This window comes from Saccostrea cucullata, unplaced genomic scaffold (assembly GCF_032062105.1).
Source record: "Saccostrea cucullata isolate Sc308-1 unplaced genomic scaffold, CSIRO_AGI_Scuc_v1 ctg231, whole genome shotgun sequence".
NCBI lineage: Eukaryota > Metazoa > Mollusca > Bivalvia > Ostreida > Ostreidae > Saccostrea > Saccostrea cuccullata.
Window position 1 is genome coordinate 27,772 of NW_026926599.1, and position 18,530 is coordinate 46,301.

An 18,530-nucleotide genomic window follows, 5' to 3' on the forward strand; every position below is an offset into this window, starting at 1 on the left:
TCTTCACTGCATTACAGCAGACGAAAAAACATATAAACTCATGGAAGTTTACTGTAAACGATTTCTTCAAAATATTAAAGTTACCTGGTACAATTTGACAGACGAGAGAATCAAAGAATTTAATCGTGGATGTTTAATATTGAAATCTAAAGAAGAACGATTTGGTGACACTCTAACCAGTACAATAGAAACATGTCAATTTATCTCAGGTATTGGTTTATTTTTACTTTTATATATAGTAATGAAAATGATATTACCTAAGCAAGAAACAACTCTTTATAGGCGTTCCTACGTCAAAGCATGCATTGCCCTCTGAATATACAATATCATCCCGCTTCAGACAAATTTGTCGATTACTGATTGGATAAAAGCTAATCACATGACGCCCCGAAATTTTCCGTATTACGTCTCCGTCGAGGCGTAATATGAAAATCGGGCACGCGATTCTGTTCGAAGCGTTGATATTGTAAATAAAAATGGCGGCTAAGAAACAGTTTGCGTAGGTAGTTTCTTATTACGATATTTTATGTTGATTGTTATTGGGAAAAAAGTGATATTTTCATAATATGCACATAGATTTTTTTTAATATTTAAGAATCAACGTTAGGTCTTCAGCGGGATAAATTCGTTACACAGTCAGTTAGTGACCTAATACGGAATCATACAGGGTGTGAAATGGAAATCCGTATTGGGCGAGGCGAAGCCGAGTCCCAATACGGATTTCCATTTCACACCCTGTATGATTCCGTATTAGGTCACTAACTGACTGTGTAACTAATATAACATAAATATCTTTTTTCAGACGATAAATCACTTTTGCTTGTTGTGATCAATACATCAGGAGGAACACTTTACTTACCAGACGTTGATATAAGTTTCATAAAATCTAAAACGCAAATACTATGTAAGAATGGAAACTTTGGAAATCATGCCACAAATAAAGCTGCTATGTATGACATTAAACGATTTCTTCAGGGAAGTGAACAGGACGTTTCCCCCGTTTCAATCTCAAGACCATGACTATAAAGTATTGTTTAAAAAAGTTTATATATGTTTTATTCTGTTTCGTAACCTTAAACTGCAATACCAAGAAAAAAATATAAAAAACCTCAAGGACCATTAGCGTGCAAATTTAATGACAAAGAGAAATTTGTGCCTGGATTATATATCTTCGTTTGAGCCATTCAGCCATGTACATAGGATTAGAATTATATCTTTACTGTTAAAAGAATTTGCCAACCATGTGTATTCTAAAGCTAAGCAAGTATGGCTTATTTTTGCAATTAAAAATTTATCCACTGACAAAAATATTTTGAATACCAACCATTAAAATTAAAATGTTTTCGAATGATATTATGGTTTGTTTATTGTTTATAAAAATAGTTTGACAAATTTAAATTTAAGTTAAACAAATTTAATCATTTCCCTTCTTCGCCGAAGTAACTCACTATACACCAAAAAAAATATCAAAAAACATTCTTGTACCATGGTCTATTTAAACAACTCACTCTTGAGACTAACTAATTCCTAATGCATATGTTATTACGAAACGGCCGAATTCCAATACAAGTTTACCCGCTTTCCCTTCCAGTGGGCATCTATGCATTCTTCAGATACGGACGCAAAAACTGAAAAATTCAAGCCTAAATCGAGAGCCAGGTAAATGTTAACACAAAGAAAAATAAGCCTTTGGCCTTTGACATTTGAATGTTGGCGACTTAAATTGAACGCAAAAGCCAAGGTCAAGGTGAGGATCACATAATACCACATTGGTCTTAATGGACGCTGTGCAGCTTAACTTATTCTTCGGACGTTTTATAATGAAAGCGCGCAAAGGAAATGATCAGGAAAATGCAGCACATCCAGTGACATTTTATGATACCCTTGTAACTATTGGAATTATGACGAAAACTTTTGTGATACTGGGGATTCAAGATTTGCCAACAATTGAAAAAAATGGACAGTAAAATGAAAGAATAGCGAGGTATTGAAGGGAGAAAAAATTAGCAGACCCTATACTGCAAAACCATGGGAGAAAGGTTTTTGGGGGAATTTAAAAAACACTATAGGACACTTTCTTTTTCTACAGTTGCAATTTTTTTTCCGTTTGCGAGAATTTGCAGGAATGCATTATATTAAATTGGAATTGACAGGCAAGACATTATGGACAGGGCAGTGCATAGATCGGAGATGGGGGTCAGGGCATACGAAAGATAAAATGCATATATCACTTGAAAAGTGTCAAAATATTTGGATTTGTCCTTCGCGACAACACTCAGAGGGGGGGGGGGGGGTGGGAGAAACGCATTATCTTAAAATCATGAATGTGGTTGTGAAAATATATGCTCTTTGAGTGATATTAATGCCTTCAGCGTGTACAGCATTTTCTTGCTTTACACTGTACATGTAATAATTACAAATTTTTGTTCTTACTACTAGATATTATTGTCTACAACTGTTCAAAAAGGAACATATTCAGATATCTTTTTTTCTCTTCTGACGTATATCAATTAAAAAAACTTGTATTTCTATAAATCAGAACATTTATTATGTGGAACAGATTTTGTTCACTTTGGTTTATCTTCTGTTATCGTACAGAGAAGTGAAAATGTCATGCCACTACCATGATACAGCGATTAGCAATTAGATGTGTTTGTTGATATTGTTGTAATTTTAGATTTCACTTTAAATTTCATTTTTAAAAGTAATTTTAAAGGCAATTGACATAACAAAGAATGACCAAGTAAATTTATTTGCAATTGAGTGAGCAAAAATTTTAAAAGAATTCAAATTTCTATGCAAAACACTTCAAAACATTGTTATTTTTCTCACAGTAAACATTAGTATTTTAATATTTTAGTGTGATTGCTGAACTGGAACCTACATTTGTACCTCTCTACTCTACATCTTCAAACAAAAACATAGTTAAGGATAGGTGATACAAACTTTTGTAAAAAAAAAAAATTAATTTAACAACCGGGGTCATGATTCAATGAGTAAACTGAACATGTTAAACCACGTAGTTTTAACTTTTTCAAAGTTTCACAAAAATGGAATTTTAAGTAAATATTATTTGTATAGATTTTTACGGATGGTTGCAAAAAAGTAGAACTTTGAATATCATAGACGGTTTAAAATTTCTGAATATTTTGGAAAAAAGAAGGTATGGTTTTAGCTTTATTTCGCCCTAAAAATGTAATGACATCAAAAAGTTTTGAAACTGGCTTAAATATAAGTGAAATAAATTACTCTGATAAATCAGGAAAGAATATTGCATGAAGGTTTACTATTCTGCAAATATGACGTCATTAATGTGAAGTATTTCTCTATTTTCAACAGGAAAAAGCCTCAAATGGCACATTTCAAGGGTAATTTTCCTTTAGAAAACAATGTCCACAGCCGTCGCCCACGTTAAATTTTGCTATTTTGTGCAAAATTCAATAACAAATCACATATCTCAAGATCTTTGTGGGTGATGCCTGTGTACAATGTTATCTGAAAGAAAATTCCATTTTAAATTGGTGTCTTCTGCAACTTTTAAAGAAAATACGGGAAAATGCTCACGTTAATGATGTCATAATTAGCATTTAAAACACATGTGAGAAAAATAACTTGTATGATTTTTCTACATTGAATCTAAATTATTTAAATAGCATGAATTTTCAACTTTTACACCAGTTTAATTTTTTTTTAGAAATCACAGGGCAAAATTTGTATGTTGACCATACCTTCTTCTTTATTAGCTGCATAATTTGCAAGAAAAATAGGCCCAGAAACAGATGGTAATTCAGACATTCATTTTTTTGTTTGTATCATTATCCTTGAATAATTATAAACTGGAACTCACGATGAACTCTTTTTAAAAAATTCGGTTACTCTGAAACAAATATGGATTCGCTTACAGAAATGGTACAGTTTATTTTTTTTGGAAAAAAATATTTGGACAAATATAAATCGGTTGAATTAAAAATACCTGTTAATTTGAAATAATTGTGTGTCCGCTGAACACAAAGCAGATTGTTTTGATAGTGGTTAGATTGGACTGGCCATTTGTGACGCGTGGGCACAGGTGAGTGTTTAAAAAATGATAACATAATACCGTAATTTTTTTACATTCGTGATTTGCTTTTAGAGGAAATTGTAAAAAAAATGTCGTGTTTGAATATACCAGTAACAGTTGAACATTTTATCTCAGATTACATGTAATTAAGTCGTTATTTATATATTCCTTACAATAGCATTCATTGAGACGGACATTCCTACTGTTCACACGGTTGTCGTTTGTAATTACAATGATAAAACTACTTAGTTTTAAATTAAAAACTTTTCTCTTTAGTTCTATAACATGAATTTGTAAATAAATAAAGATGATAAGTTCAATTTAGAATTGATTTTATTTAACATACTTAACCTTAGTATACTACTGTGGTTTCATCAATATTCGTTGAGCACCAATTTTCGTGGATTTCGTTGTTGAGCCGATCCACAAATTCAAATGTTCATTGAATTACGAAATATGGTATACATTTGTATAGGCAATGCTTTTGTCCACGAAATTACGTATCCTCGAAAATGTCTGTTTTACAAAATCCACGAAAATTGATGCCGACGAAAATTGATGAAACCACAGTAAATCGATGCAAGGTCAGAGATTGAAATTTTTATTAAGCTTTAAAAACTACAAACCACTCAATTAATATGAAAGACAACCACCAGCAACTATTTATTTACAATGTAACATATTTAATTTGAATATTTACAACAAATAATAAAGAAAAATGCGAACAGCTTTTAAATATGTCGAGTCTGTTGCGAGTTTTCTGTTGAATTGTGATTTACATAATTGAAAGCATCATGATCGCTAATTACTTTTGACGATAGGTAATTCATACATTCTCTTTTCTTCCAGTTAGCATATCTATCCCATATGTACACAAAAAATAGAAAGAAAAAAATTGACAGGGAATTTTAATATATGAATTTTGGTCTATTTCAAATATAGAAAATGTTTTAATCTATATGATGAAAGAAATAATAAACAGAAACGAAAGCAATAAATATGTGTGCGGGTTGTTGCAACAAATAATGCAAATGAACTGTTAAGTTTATTCTTATTGGAGATTGTTACAATTAGGACTTCGAGATACTTCACTTTCATCCCTAAGAAGTCATTTCGTTTGTTAATAACCTAAAGACAGAAGTTTTCAATCTGTGCATCCAAAAATTTCTTTTGCATTATATCTGGACGTTTGTCCATGATGGATAATGGTTAAAAACCATTACTATATAAAAAAACATCAGAGTAATTATTGAGATATGATGTGATTATTTCTATATTAAAGTGCATGTATATATATATCCTGGCAATTAATGTTGATGCATAAATGATTTAAACACTCTTTAAAACAATAAATATTTTTTTAGATACAAAAGGAGAATAGTAATCCAAGACAATAAAAGAAATAATCATACTAAGTGATAGAAACTTAACATAATTTAATTTTGGTAAATCCATTGAACACTCTGATTACAAAAAACATGCTTGTTGAATTTCTAATAATATATCATGCGTAATATTGCAGTTGGTGTCTAAAACTGCAAAGTTAATCATGATAAAGTGCACCACTGAAGATTTCTTGGTATACAAATGGACATTGTCAAAGCATGTCAGGATACTTTTGAAATTATTCTGTTTTTTTCTTTTTCCCTTTCTTTTAAGAGAATCGGCTCTTCGTATTTATTTCAATAATTCTCCGAGTTACGTAATCATGAGCATTGGAAACAATTCTGTATAAATTGAGTAGACACAATGCATCTTTAACATCTGTAGGCTCAAGCTCAGTCGTATAATTCGCTGTAGGTAAGATATAAGCAGGAGTAACGTGCGTCACATCTGATGCTTCATTGCATTTTCGTTTAACACAAGGATATCTAAATAAATTGGCGATGTCGTTGTTTGGAACTACTTTATCCATATTTGTTAGTAAAATAAATTGAGGTTTGCCTAAATTAGAAAATTAAGCAAGTATTAAGAAATCAATAAAAAAAACTTGCTGAGTACCAGGAATATGTATATAAATATAAATTAATAAGTTAAGGTTTAATGTTATCTATAGATCTGAGAAATCTAATTGATAGGAATATAATGATTAATAATTTTGTATAACGTTACATTCTTCTCTTTAGAAAGGCTATTTTTCGTTTATTTCAGTTTTTTACTTGTATGTCAATTTTGAAATACTCACTTGTGCTTGTAAGTATGTCTAACAAGCTCTTAAGTTCTCGGTTAAGGTTTTCGTTTAGTAGTTCTCCATCTCTAATTGCTTTGATAGCATAAACAATGCAGTGCATCTCGTCTTCGATGTTTGGATCCTTAAGGTAGATGTGTTCATTTTTCATCATGGACATTGCATCGCTTATCTAAAACAATGAAGTCATATCAGAACAAAATATTCGTTTTATTTGTGTAAACAAATGATTCAAGAACAAAATACAGATTTTAAGTATTGAAAATAATGCAGCAATTAAATAAACAGATTTAAGTTTAAATTAAATACCTTTAATGTGGATTTGAAAAGAGAGGAGAGAGAATGGGAAAGATATAGTGATTCATGATAGATTGATTGTATATTGTTTAACGTCCCTTTCGAGAATTTTGCACTCATATGGAGACACCACCATTTGCCGGTGGAGGGCTGCAAATTATGTCCTTTACTCGGCACTCAGGGCCTTTGAGCAGCGAGGGATCTTTTTCGTGCCAGAACTTTCAGCGACACGGGGCCTCGGTTTATTCCGTCTCATCCGAAGGACCGGTCTCCACGACCGGCCGTGGGATTTGAACCCGCTACGTAAGGATTGACTCCTTACTTCCCAACTCTAGAGCGGACGCTCTAATCACTGCGCCACGCGGGCGACTAGTGATTCATGATAGTTGTGCCAAAAGTTTTATCGATCGATAGGGTAATCATAGACGAATGAAACAATTTCCCCTGAAATTTTTGAAGTTGTTGAATTCTAAAAAAATGACAAACTTTTTTTTTTATCAAAATGGCATGACACAAAAATAATAATACACACAAAACATATAATGAGCTTTCCAAAAGAAGGTGAAAAGACTTTTCAAAGTGTAAGATGATTTTTTGACTGTAAAGATGAGCTAACCTCCGAAAAGGGTCTGATATGACCTCCTATTATTAATTCCATTTCTTTTTTACCAATAGGTTGCTTGCCAGTCATCGTCAATCCTCGACAATCAAATATCATTGCTGTCAAATTTTTATCTTTGTTTATCTTCAATTCCTCTGGAATTAACTAAAAATCAGTAAAGATAAAGTATTCTTTTTTCTCTTTTCTTTATTTAATGGGCAGTAATTTATCGTGCTTATAAATATCATTTTAAAATTTAAACAGATCCGTTTAATGAATATTTATACGAATGATTCTTTCTGTTACCATCACTTACGCATACCAAATAATTTCGTTTAATCCATTTCATGATTGCGAAGTAGGTAAACGTATTACATTTGGCTGTGTATTCTTTTTAGCGCTTTTGGCGGAAAAAAAAACTTCCGCTAATTGAAGTACAACACTTAATGTTTTGCAAATATACACTTAAATAAGAACATTAAGATATCCGCTAAATTAAATCTACGCTAACTTGTTCAAAAATCAATTTCCGTCAAATATCGTACACTCTAAATAAAATACATTTACAGTAGGAGAAAGAAGTTATATTTGAAAATCATATTACTTTCATTGTTGCAGATTCTGATTCAATTCTTCTAGTGGTTGAAACATGTATCATCCGTCCTTTGTCTTCAAGAGCAGTCGCAGAGGTATTCAAAAAAGATGACTTTCCAGCTCCAGTTGGACCGACAAGCAAAATATTTATTCGTGTACATTCTTCTGGAAGGGCACCAATGCATTGTATTTTTTGGAAATAATGCTTTTTTACCTTTAATAACAATTATAACAAAAAAGTTTAGTAATTGATTGCACATGTACTGTTTTTCTAAAACATGATTTTAAAGAAAAACAAAACAAAACAAAACAAAACTCCCACCCTATTACATTTGTGAATACATGCATCAAATATGGAAATAACATGCATTTTTCAAGCTCAAAGGTCAATTGAAACAACACAATTCGGGATTTATAAGAGTAAACACAGTCCTTTCAAACATCAGAGATGGGATCAGATGTTACATTCGCTGTGTGTTTATTGTAATGATCGGGCAAAAGAAAATATCTACAGATAATTGAACGTGTTTAAGAAAAAGCCCTACAATTTTATGAAAAATTGTAGTCACATTTGTTTAAATGATATTTTTTTTATATATATTGCTGACAAGGTAATACTTTCAGAGATAAAACTTGACAAATGTTGACGTAAGAAAAGGATGTTGATATATTGTAGCGGCTTAGATCAAAATTTCAGCAAAATAGTTCACTTGTGGAAACAACCATGAAATTTGGTACAAATGTCTGTCTGACAGCAGCGCAGATCAATCTACATGGTTAGTTCGGATACAGACGTTGTTGTGTAACTCTTTTTGATGAATTAAATGAGGAGCCGCAATGGATGATATTTTGAAAGGGCAAGGACTTGAGATGAATAACAATTTATGATGTTTTAAGATCACTGGAACCATATGAAATGCATTACCATTCTTTCATGCATTCACGGGTTGTGATATAGTGTCGGTCTTTGTTTGGAAAGGTAAAAAGACAGCATGACAGGCCATGAATATGTTTGAGAACGCCAAAGAAATATTCAAATCCAATTCTGAAGCACCCCTTGTCAAACTTTTTATCAATATACTGGAAGAATTTGTTGTCATCATGTACAATCAGCAATGCGAATAGCATTAATGACGCTTGCCTTGATCCCCTCCCTTACGAACTGCTCTTGTAAAGCAGATTTGGAGACCTGGATTGCATGATGGTCATTCATGGGGTCAGTTACTACTAGTATGCAAGTGGCTTACTTTACCCTCACCTTCCAGTTAGGGTTGAGTAAAAGAAAAACGTGGATTTTTTGCCCACAACTGTACATTCTTGCCAGCAATTTTGCTTCATGTCAAGAACTACTAAACCGTTGGTGTAATATAACTTCAACTGCTTCAGGTCCGGATTACCTGACATTGCTTTATGCAGCTATACACGTTTCAGAAGATTAATTCAGTTATGTCCTTAAAACAGCTTTTGTTTGTATTTAAGCGCATGCGCAGTGTATGTATATATAAAATGGAGCTCAAATTATATCATGTACCAAGTTCCATTCTATTATTTAAGAAAAAATAAAAGTATTGCCGAGGAAGGCTTAAAATATTAGAAAAAATTATGAAAAAAGGCGCCATTTTGAAATAAGTGGCGGCCATATTTAAAATGGCTGAAACTTGAGTGGCCAACAATATTTCTTATTTCAGTAATAGTCAAAGAACCTCCATGCATAATTTGTTGCTTGTATCCGCCAGTGAAATATTTTCCCCACTATCTGCTCCGCTAATATCATAATTTTTACAATTTGTTTGACAATAGCTCACTTCTTGCAATTGTTCATACGTAGAGTATGCTAAAGCGCAACTAATTAACTGATAGATATTAACCCTTGATATATATATACCATAATGCTCGCGTAATTTATAATTATTTTCTTTTTTTTACTCAGAACTTTAATCATTTTGAATCATCAAAAAATCACTTGGATGGGTAAAATTTAATTTCAAAGATAACAAGTAGGAAAATTACACAAATATCTTATTCATTCATTGAACGTAAACTGTGGTGTCTAGCTGTATTCTTGAATACGTGAGTTTCGAGATAATTCTCATAAGACAGAGGCCAAAAAGTATCCATTTCTGCATTGAGGTGAGACAGATTGTTTCTGTATACAAACGTGCATAAATAAATGAGCGATATTTATAGCTTTCAAAATTTATTAGATTTAATAGAAATATAATAGTGTTAAGCATTAATGCATTCGATGATTTTATCAAGCTCAACTTTGTATATTTACAAATCTACTTTAATTGTAGGGTACATGAAAACGAAAGAAACGTCGTAGTCTTTAAATGAACCGATTTTCTTGAGGGTACAAGCATTTTCTGAAAAGATTTTTGAAGTTATGATAAGGAAAAAATCAATGTGTCTTTTAGATTTTCAACGTGCAGTTATCAGATGCATGTGTACCATATTTATTAGAGGTCCACATCTCTTCTCTTGTCTGAAAAGTGTCACATCCACTGATATTTTCTTTATTGTTCCGATTTTCTTTTTGTTTTAAAAATGACGCCTTAATATTCGGTTATTTTCGAATTGTAGAGTACATCCTGATAATCATATAGTTATGATAAACCAGTATATCGATGATACAATGTTTATGATGTATCCAAATTTAAAAATATCTGCCCCACCTGTCTTTTTACGCAGCGACAAATCTGCCTTCAACTCGACATTTAGATATATCGACGACGTATTGTCAATTAATAATGATAATTTCAATTCCTACGTCGACACGATATATCCTGGTGAGCTTGAGATAAAAGATACCACAGAGTCCGACACTTCTGCTTCATACTTGGATATTTTACTTGAAAAAGACACTAATGGTAATCTAACAACCAAGCTATATGATAAACGTGCTGACTTTAACTTTTCTATTGTCAACTTCCCTTACTTATGCAACAATATACCTTCATCACCTGCATACGGAGTATTTATATCTCATTTATTTTCTCTGCTCTTATTTTGTATATTTGTTTAATGGACGTTGAGATTGAATACTGTTCGTTTTTTCCATATCCTTCTCCTAAACGAAAGAGCCCACCAAACCCGCAATCTCGAAACTTGCGTATTAAAACGCACCTCGAGACATTTATATAACTACATGTATTTAAAAGCACATAAAAATGCCTGAATGGACAGAAATACCGATGGCGCTTATGCATAATCAATTTATTATCGTCACGAAAATAAAAAAAGTACAGTTATTCCTGATCTTTACATGTTCTTGATTCCTCAAACTCACGTGCGATGAGCCCCGCTTCTGTCTCTATTCATCCCGCCCGCATGGCATTTCTTTTTACATCTCCAATCGATGAATAAGTAGGTTAATGGAGACAGATTTTTTTTCACAATCTGTAATTTAGTCCCGGACAAAGATTGGTTGTACAATGTTTAATGTCCCTATCGAGAATTTTTCACTCATATGGAGACGTCATCACATGCCGATGAAGAGCTGCAAATTTTGTCCTTTTTTAGGCACTCAATGTCATTAAGCAGTGAGGGATCTTTTTTGTGCCAGCATCAACTGCCATACGAAGCCTCAGTTTATACAGCCTCATCCGAAGGACCGGTCTCCACTTCCCACAGTGGAAATCGAACCCGCGATATAAGGATCAACTCCTTAAATTCTCGTCTCTAGAACAGACGCTCTAACCACAGCGTCACGCGGGCGACCCCGGACAAAGACGTGTTAAGACTATCCTCAACTTTCACCATTCAAGCAGTAATACATGTATATAATTGTAACTGGTATGGTGTTTATGTCTCTAAGTGAACATATTTACAATTGCTTATTACATGAATTATGTTTTCCTCTTTATATAACACTACTGAAAGCAATGCGTATGTATAACTGCATAAATAAAGATTCCTGGTACGTCATTAACGTTCGACGTAATTTCTCTTTGACGTCATAAAGGCTCGACATGCAATCAACAGATTAAAAACATGTGTTGGATTTGAAAAATAAAAAGTATCATGCGTTTAAAGTCATAATAAGATAAATATAAACTATGAATATGTCACAAAGTTAATATAAGTAAAAAGGTATCATTTTAAAATTTCTATTGGGCCAAAAATATAGGTTGGTTCGAGTGCAAATTCGCCTAAAAGCTCTTCGAGCTCCACGGATTTTGATCTCGTGACCAACGCGTATTTATATCCCGAGAGATGTTTAAAAATGATACTTTATTACTGAACAAATTGACAAGACAAATTTCCTAAAGAAGACAGCCTACTGGGTATAATGTGATGTTACAAGATTATTAATATTGACGTTTTATGTTGATATTTCATAAACTTTATCGTTAATACATGAACAATGTGTTTGTTTGCAAATCACAATATAATTATAGTTACACCACGTAATTTCTGACGTCATAACTCTCACAATTAATCGAATTATTTCTCCTTAACTCGACTATGACAAGGGGATGCTTAAATACAAGAATAAATATAGTTTGCTTTTTGAAAATTGAATTAATTCTAAAAGAGGAATATTAAAACAAGTTGTTTTCTTTTTTCAATAAGTTAAACTCACAAAAACACCATTTACCTTCACGTCTAGACACTCTGAGTCTCCAGAAAAGGGCTGGAAAGGAGATGGCATCAGTGAGTATTCTGCAATACATGTAAAGGTGCAGCGTCATTATTCAAAACCTGTGTCATGAAGATTGTTATCTTAATTGCCACCAAAAAAAAAGAAATTAAAAGAACTAGTCTTTTAATAGTGTTTCGAGTTCCCTTTTACATTATTTCCCAACACATATAATGGCACTGTACCTCAGACCAGTCTTAATGTCCCATCAAATAACGTTAGACGCGATAATTTACATCTAATAGAAAGCGTTTGGCGAGTGAAAAGTCATTATCGTTGTTTACGTGTTTTATATGTCAGTTTGACGCGAGAAGGACAATAGTGCCCAAACGACCCGATTATGAAGCAAACTTCTACCCCCTGTGGTCCATGATTTGAACAATGTACAATCCTCACTTTCCAGGATGCTTAAACGCAGGTTTCAGCTTTACTGGTCCAGTGAATTTGAGGATTTTTTTTTCACTATTAATTGAAATGGAATTTTTGATCCCCTTTTGTGACCCCCTCTTACCCGCAAGGACCATGATATGACCAATTTAGAATTTACAATGCCTAAACAAGCTTCTGCATAAGTTCAACTTTACTGGCCTAGCAAGTCTTGAGTTGAATAAAGCTTTTTTAATGACCCAACCCCATTTATGTCGGTCTCGATTATTTCTTCTTGCAAGGGGATAAGCCCTTCATTTCAACAATTTGAACTTTAATTAAGGATACCCAATTTTGGTTCATATTTGCCCAGTTGTTCTTGAAAAGTAGTTCAAAATATGATTTTTTTTACGAACGGACAGATAGATAGCTACACAGAAGGAGGGGCATATAACGAACAGTGGGTTATCAGAAAAGTCTAACTTCTGCTGAAAGCTTAGATGAGCTAAACCGTGACTCAAGTAAAAGCCCAGAAGTCAACCAGATCATCATGTACATGTATTTTGACATAACATGTGTACAAACAAATTTTGCACAAAGTGTGTGAGAGTGTGTACATGTAGGAATACGTGTACGTTTGGGAATATATATTATGAGAGAGGGTGTGTGGCAACGCTCTTTGAAAAAATTCCAGGACTTTAAAAAAAACAACCAAAATGCTTTGTAACAAGGGTGTGTCTGTATGTGTATCGTTATGTTTTAGAAATACCATGTGTTTTTGCTCTTCTTTTTTCTTGTCTTTTAGTTTTAATTTGATTCTCTTTCCTTTCCTTTTCAGTTTTAATTCTTTCAAGAAGGGTTTCTCTGGGATACTTGTTTTTTTTCATGGTTTCGAGTTCTTGATTCAACAATGATATTTCTTCTTCACAAACAATTATGTCCTGCTGTATGTTTTCTTCCATACTTTTTGCTGTGTTATATTTTTTTCCCATTCCGTCCATATCTCCGAAACCTAACAAACAAAAGATGACAATTATAGGGGCTAGAAATTAAAAACATTTTTAAATTCATTTTTTGAACAAGCTACAGTACATTGAATAAAAAATAGTAATGTCTTAAGATAATTAGTTAAAAAATAATTTTAAATCATATGTATTAGTTTATATTATTAGCTAAAATGAAATTTTCCAAGAAAATTGAAAATAAAAATGCCAAAACTTACTTTGAGATATCACAATTTAGTTGCAATGAAAATAAGAGCAAAAATTAAAATAAAAATCCTATCTAAATGATATTTTTCTTAAAGAAGTGACGTTTTAAAAATCACAAATTTACAGTGTTAAAATACTACAATATGCCAAAATGATTTAACATGTCCCTGAAAAAACCAATGATTTCAATTTTAAAGATAAAAGGGTCAAAAGAGTCTCTTGCTGATTTTTATTTGTATTTTAAGACAAAAATAATCTATATGAAGAAAGTATTATTAAGCCGCAACTGTGATATTCTGCGATACTGTAATTTTTCGTAAGTTAATGATACAAATCAATGTTTATTTATTTTGAGCAAATGTTACTGTAAACTCTTAGAAAACACAATTTAAAAATCTTAAGATACATACCAAATAGCCTAGCTGAAAAACAAACATGAAAGATACATTATTGATTTATATGAACGAAGTATTATCAAGACATAACTGTAATATTCCGCGATATCTTTTCGTAAGATAATGATATAAATAAATGTTTATATTATAAGCAAATGTTTCTGTAATCTCTTAGAAACGCAATATTAAAATTGAAGATACATACCAAGCCATCTAGCTGAAAGACACATGTGAAAGACACATTATTAAGAGGAATTTAAGATTTCCAAACAAACAATTTTCTGCTTATATATATTAGGTTATTCATGTCTATACTTTTATATTGTATTGAAGTATGCATAATCTGATCATATAATCACCATGTAAAAAATCTTGAAAGGCAAAGTAATTAAAGTCTCTCAGATCTTCATCTCGTAAGCAAAATCTAAACAGATATATTACCGGGTATTTTAAAAATCTGTTTAAATTTTTGAATATAAGGAACAAGCTATAGCATCCGCTTTTCGCAGTCGCCGTTATGTTGAATTGGTGAGCAGACTGTTTGCTTACCTTTACACTCGATAGTTATATATTATATATATAATTATCGACTTCGAATAATTGATTAACATTAGTTACTTATATTTCTATGTTGACGATACCGTTGAGCTTTAAATGAGATCACCATAAATATTAACACACGTGGTTCTTATTTAGACATTTTGCTGCTTTGCATGCATGTACATGTATGTCTACATAGCCTTTAGGCATTTTAAAAGATACAGGAAAGACATATATAACTATGATGATTATACACATGCTTTAAAGGTAGGTATTACATGTATAACGAATATTTGGAACCTTTTTCTTCTTCATACTTTTCGTGGTAGTATGATTTATCGCTTTTTGCCTTATTTTCTTTTTCTTGTAGGTCCTTAATCTTTTCTTCTTTTTCCAAAATCTTCTGATTTGTTTTATTGATATCTTGGTCAAATAGGTCAACTTCTTTCTTAATGGCTGCCAGCTTTTTCTTTATATCCTTGTATTCTGCGCTCAATCCTTCGATGACCTTTCTGTTGTCCTCAAAGTTATATTCTTCGTCAAAGTTTTGAAGGAACTCATCCTCACTTCCCTCCTCTTCTTCTTCACCTTCGTCCTCCTCCTCCTCAAATTCTTCTTCTCCATATTGCTCATCCCTGCAATTCTTTCTCGAATCCATCGTCGCGCTTTTTTCTAAAAGGTGTTGTTTTTCTTTAAAAAATAGAACATCATTAGTATGAAAAAAGAGGAAGGAACATACATATACGTTTAGTACATAAATACGGATGCTTTAAGAGCTCTACAGGTGTTGTATTTCACCTTTGTATATAGTCTTATATGAGTTATATCTTATCGTCTTATCAACATAGGCTAAAAAGTTCTATAACCCCTTTCAGTGTTTATTTATACACACAGTATGGAATATATTAAAGATGTTTTAATGAAACGCAATGAGCGTATAAATCATAATTTAATTTATACAGTACATCTATCTATGTTTTAATATTGTGTTTTGAATTATTATTGAAACTATCAGTGTGTAGAGCGACGTACAATATCTTAATAACAAATGTTTTTTTTTTACAAACTCATAGAGACTGGATACAGTAAGAGAACCCTTTCTATTATTTTTAAATTTTTGAATTAATTCTTAATTTTTACGATGTGTTAGTCTCAAACATTGACACTTTCAATCAGACTTTGTGCAAAGCTGCCGCCATCTACATGTAACTAACTAGGGGGTTCACAATGGTAAACAATGGACATTGCCATTTCCTATGAGAATATGGGAGACATATATTCAGTGAGGGGCGGACAATATCAATATTAATGAAGTGAAACTGTAACTCACTTATTGCAGTTACCAAATATGTGACCCTTATGATGCAGTTTCTTTTACAAAAAAAATGCGGTCACTGAGTATCAATAGCTTTTAACATCTTAGCTCCGAGACGGACCATGAGAGCTTTTACAATCCTATCTTTGAGACGAATTATGAGAACTTTTAAGAACTTAGCTCTGAGACCTATGCGATCAATTATGACTATGAGAGCTTTTACCATGCACCTTGGCTCTGAGATCTTTTAAATTGATCTTCTCATGTACCATTTTTTTAGCCTTAGTTGTGATTTTTTAATAAAACTATAAACTTACAAAAACCTTCTTAATCCAAACATATTAGCTAACTGCGTTATATCAATAAACACAACTGATGGCCGTTAAGGTAATACCACCTTTCAGTAAAAAAAAAATTACATTAGTTGTTAAGTAATCTGATATACAATTTTTACCCATCTCAAAAGATATATAACAAGTTATTGTTCATAAACAAGAAATAAGTGAAAATTTTCATATAAAAATTACATGTCACGATGATGCTGTGTGTTATCGGAAAATGTCATCTATTTTGTTCTTACTTTTCCATGGTTGTTTAAATGTCAAAACTGCCAGAAAAATCACCTAAGACTACAAATGATATTACATATGTGATTTTTATTTTATTTCTTTGTTAGTGTACCTTCTTTTGACTGAAAATTTTAGTATTTAAGAAGAGAAATCAAGTTTCTATTACCCGTAACCCCTTATACAAGAGACACGATATGATTTGTTTCTTTTTCTTATATATTATTTTTTCAGTTATTTTTCTAAATGGAGAGAGGAGTAAGTGTGTCTTAAATGCCCTTTAAAAGGGTCTATGCTTGTAACATATCGACGAAAAGCACAGATTCATCTAAGACTAGAGACTTTCATGCCTCCCACTCCCCATAAAAGAGGCAGACATCGACACAGTTCTGGTCAAATTTATGGTTTGTTTGTTTGTTTTTTTTTTTGTTTCAGGAAGTTTTATTCGCCATTTTATGATCAAAAGTAAAACAATATCATGATCAGGATTTATCCTGCAACTATCCCTTGCATTGACCTTATAAAGATAACCTAATAAACCAAAGCTTTATCCGGTCACTGCCCTAATAAAGCCTCGTGCTTGCATTCCGACGTTCTAAAAGCATTGTGACGTCACCTACATTGCAATGTTTACGCCATGGCGTCATAGTTTCAACTGCAGAGATGTGCCTAAATCTGTCGGAAATAGCTTGTTCTGGACGTTCAAATGTAAGAAATTTGTTGCAGGATAAACAAAATACATGATAACTGTCTTGAAATATAAGCGATATTTGGGCTCGGGTCGAAAACGTAAGAGGGCTCGGCAAGCCTCGTCCTCTATCACGTTTTCTGACCCTCGCCCAAATATCTCTTATATTTCAAGACAGTAACCATGTATTATATATATATTGCGCCAACATATAAATAAAAGGAACTGCATGTTGCTAATTCATAATAATATATTTCTGTTTCCCATGAGTACAATTTTGAATAAATTCAGCCTGATATGAACACCAAAATTACTAGGTCTGCTAATAAGGTATAACAAACGGTCCCATCATTCACCAGAGAGAGATCGAGATGAACATATTATTAATCATATATTGAGTTGCGTCAAGCGAAAAGGGACCTTCGTGACATAAACGTAATTACGTCACAATAGCGCTTCAAAGACGTGACGTCTAACCTGTGCGTTTGCCGATGAAAAAAATATCATGCGATAAAGGAAATCAAAAAAATATTTGTGTAATACATATTTAAAAATAGACACGCCTAAAACTGTCTTGAAAAAAATTGAAAATGTCGCCAATTTATAGATTTACAAGTAATTTTTCCAAATAATATTTATTACACAAATTTAATTTTTGATTGTTTATGAATGGTTTTATCTGTGAGCTGTCAAAAATGTTCATCAACAAATCAATGTACCTGTCTACCTTAAGCTCTGAAAATAATCGCTTTTTTGGCCTTTCCGGCTGAGCTTCAGTCTCTACAGATTAGCAAGTGGTTTCCTGCATTTATTTCAATGTTGCTGATTTTTTTTCGGAAGGGGGTGGGGGTGACATGTACGTAACACATTCCAGATTGTGTTTCCATAAGAGAAAAGCCCGAGAATTGGCGACTCAGTGCCCAAAGTTTGTCATCAGAGAGTTAATATTAGAATCAAGTTCACTTATTCTAGCATAGTTGCAATAGCATTTTGTTAAAGCCTTTTGTATTAAAAAAATATGAACGCAGCATCGATGAACCTTTGTCTGTACAGTAGCCCTGGCATAA

At 32.4% G+C, this 18,530-nt stretch overlaps 2 protein-coding genes across 2 annotated transcripts; one reads left to right on the forward strand and one right to left on the reverse strand.

The window, feature by feature from the left end:
- On the forward strand, nucleotides 1-1,035 carry LOC134272199 (uncharacterized). The gene is made up of 2 exons (XM_062754447.1): nucleotides 1-209; nucleotides 803-1,035. The coding sequence occupies exons 1-2, from the start codon at nucleotides 41-43 to the stop codon at nucleotides 1,018-1,020; spliced, it is 387 nt and encodes a 128-aa protein (XP_062610431.1). The 5' UTR covers nucleotides 1-40; the 3' UTR covers nucleotides 1,021-1,035.
- Nucleotides 1,036-5,681: 4,646 nt separating this feature from the next.
- LOC134272204 (uncharacterized) lies at nucleotides 5,682-15,552 on the reverse strand. Its single transcript, XM_062754451.1, has 7 exons — nucleotides 15,195-15,552; nucleotides 13,518-13,760; nucleotides 12,341-12,405; nucleotides 7,751-7,954; nucleotides 7,162-7,311; nucleotides 6,246-6,420; nucleotides 5,682-6,004 (listed from the first exon to the last, which is right to left on the reverse strand). Exons 1-7 carry the CDS (start codon nucleotides 15,550-15,552, stop codon nucleotides 5,715-5,717), a joined length of 1,485 nt encoding a protein of 494 aa, XP_062610435.1. The 3' UTR covers nucleotides 5,682-5,714.
- Nucleotides 15,553-18,530: the final 2,978 nt, after the last annotated feature.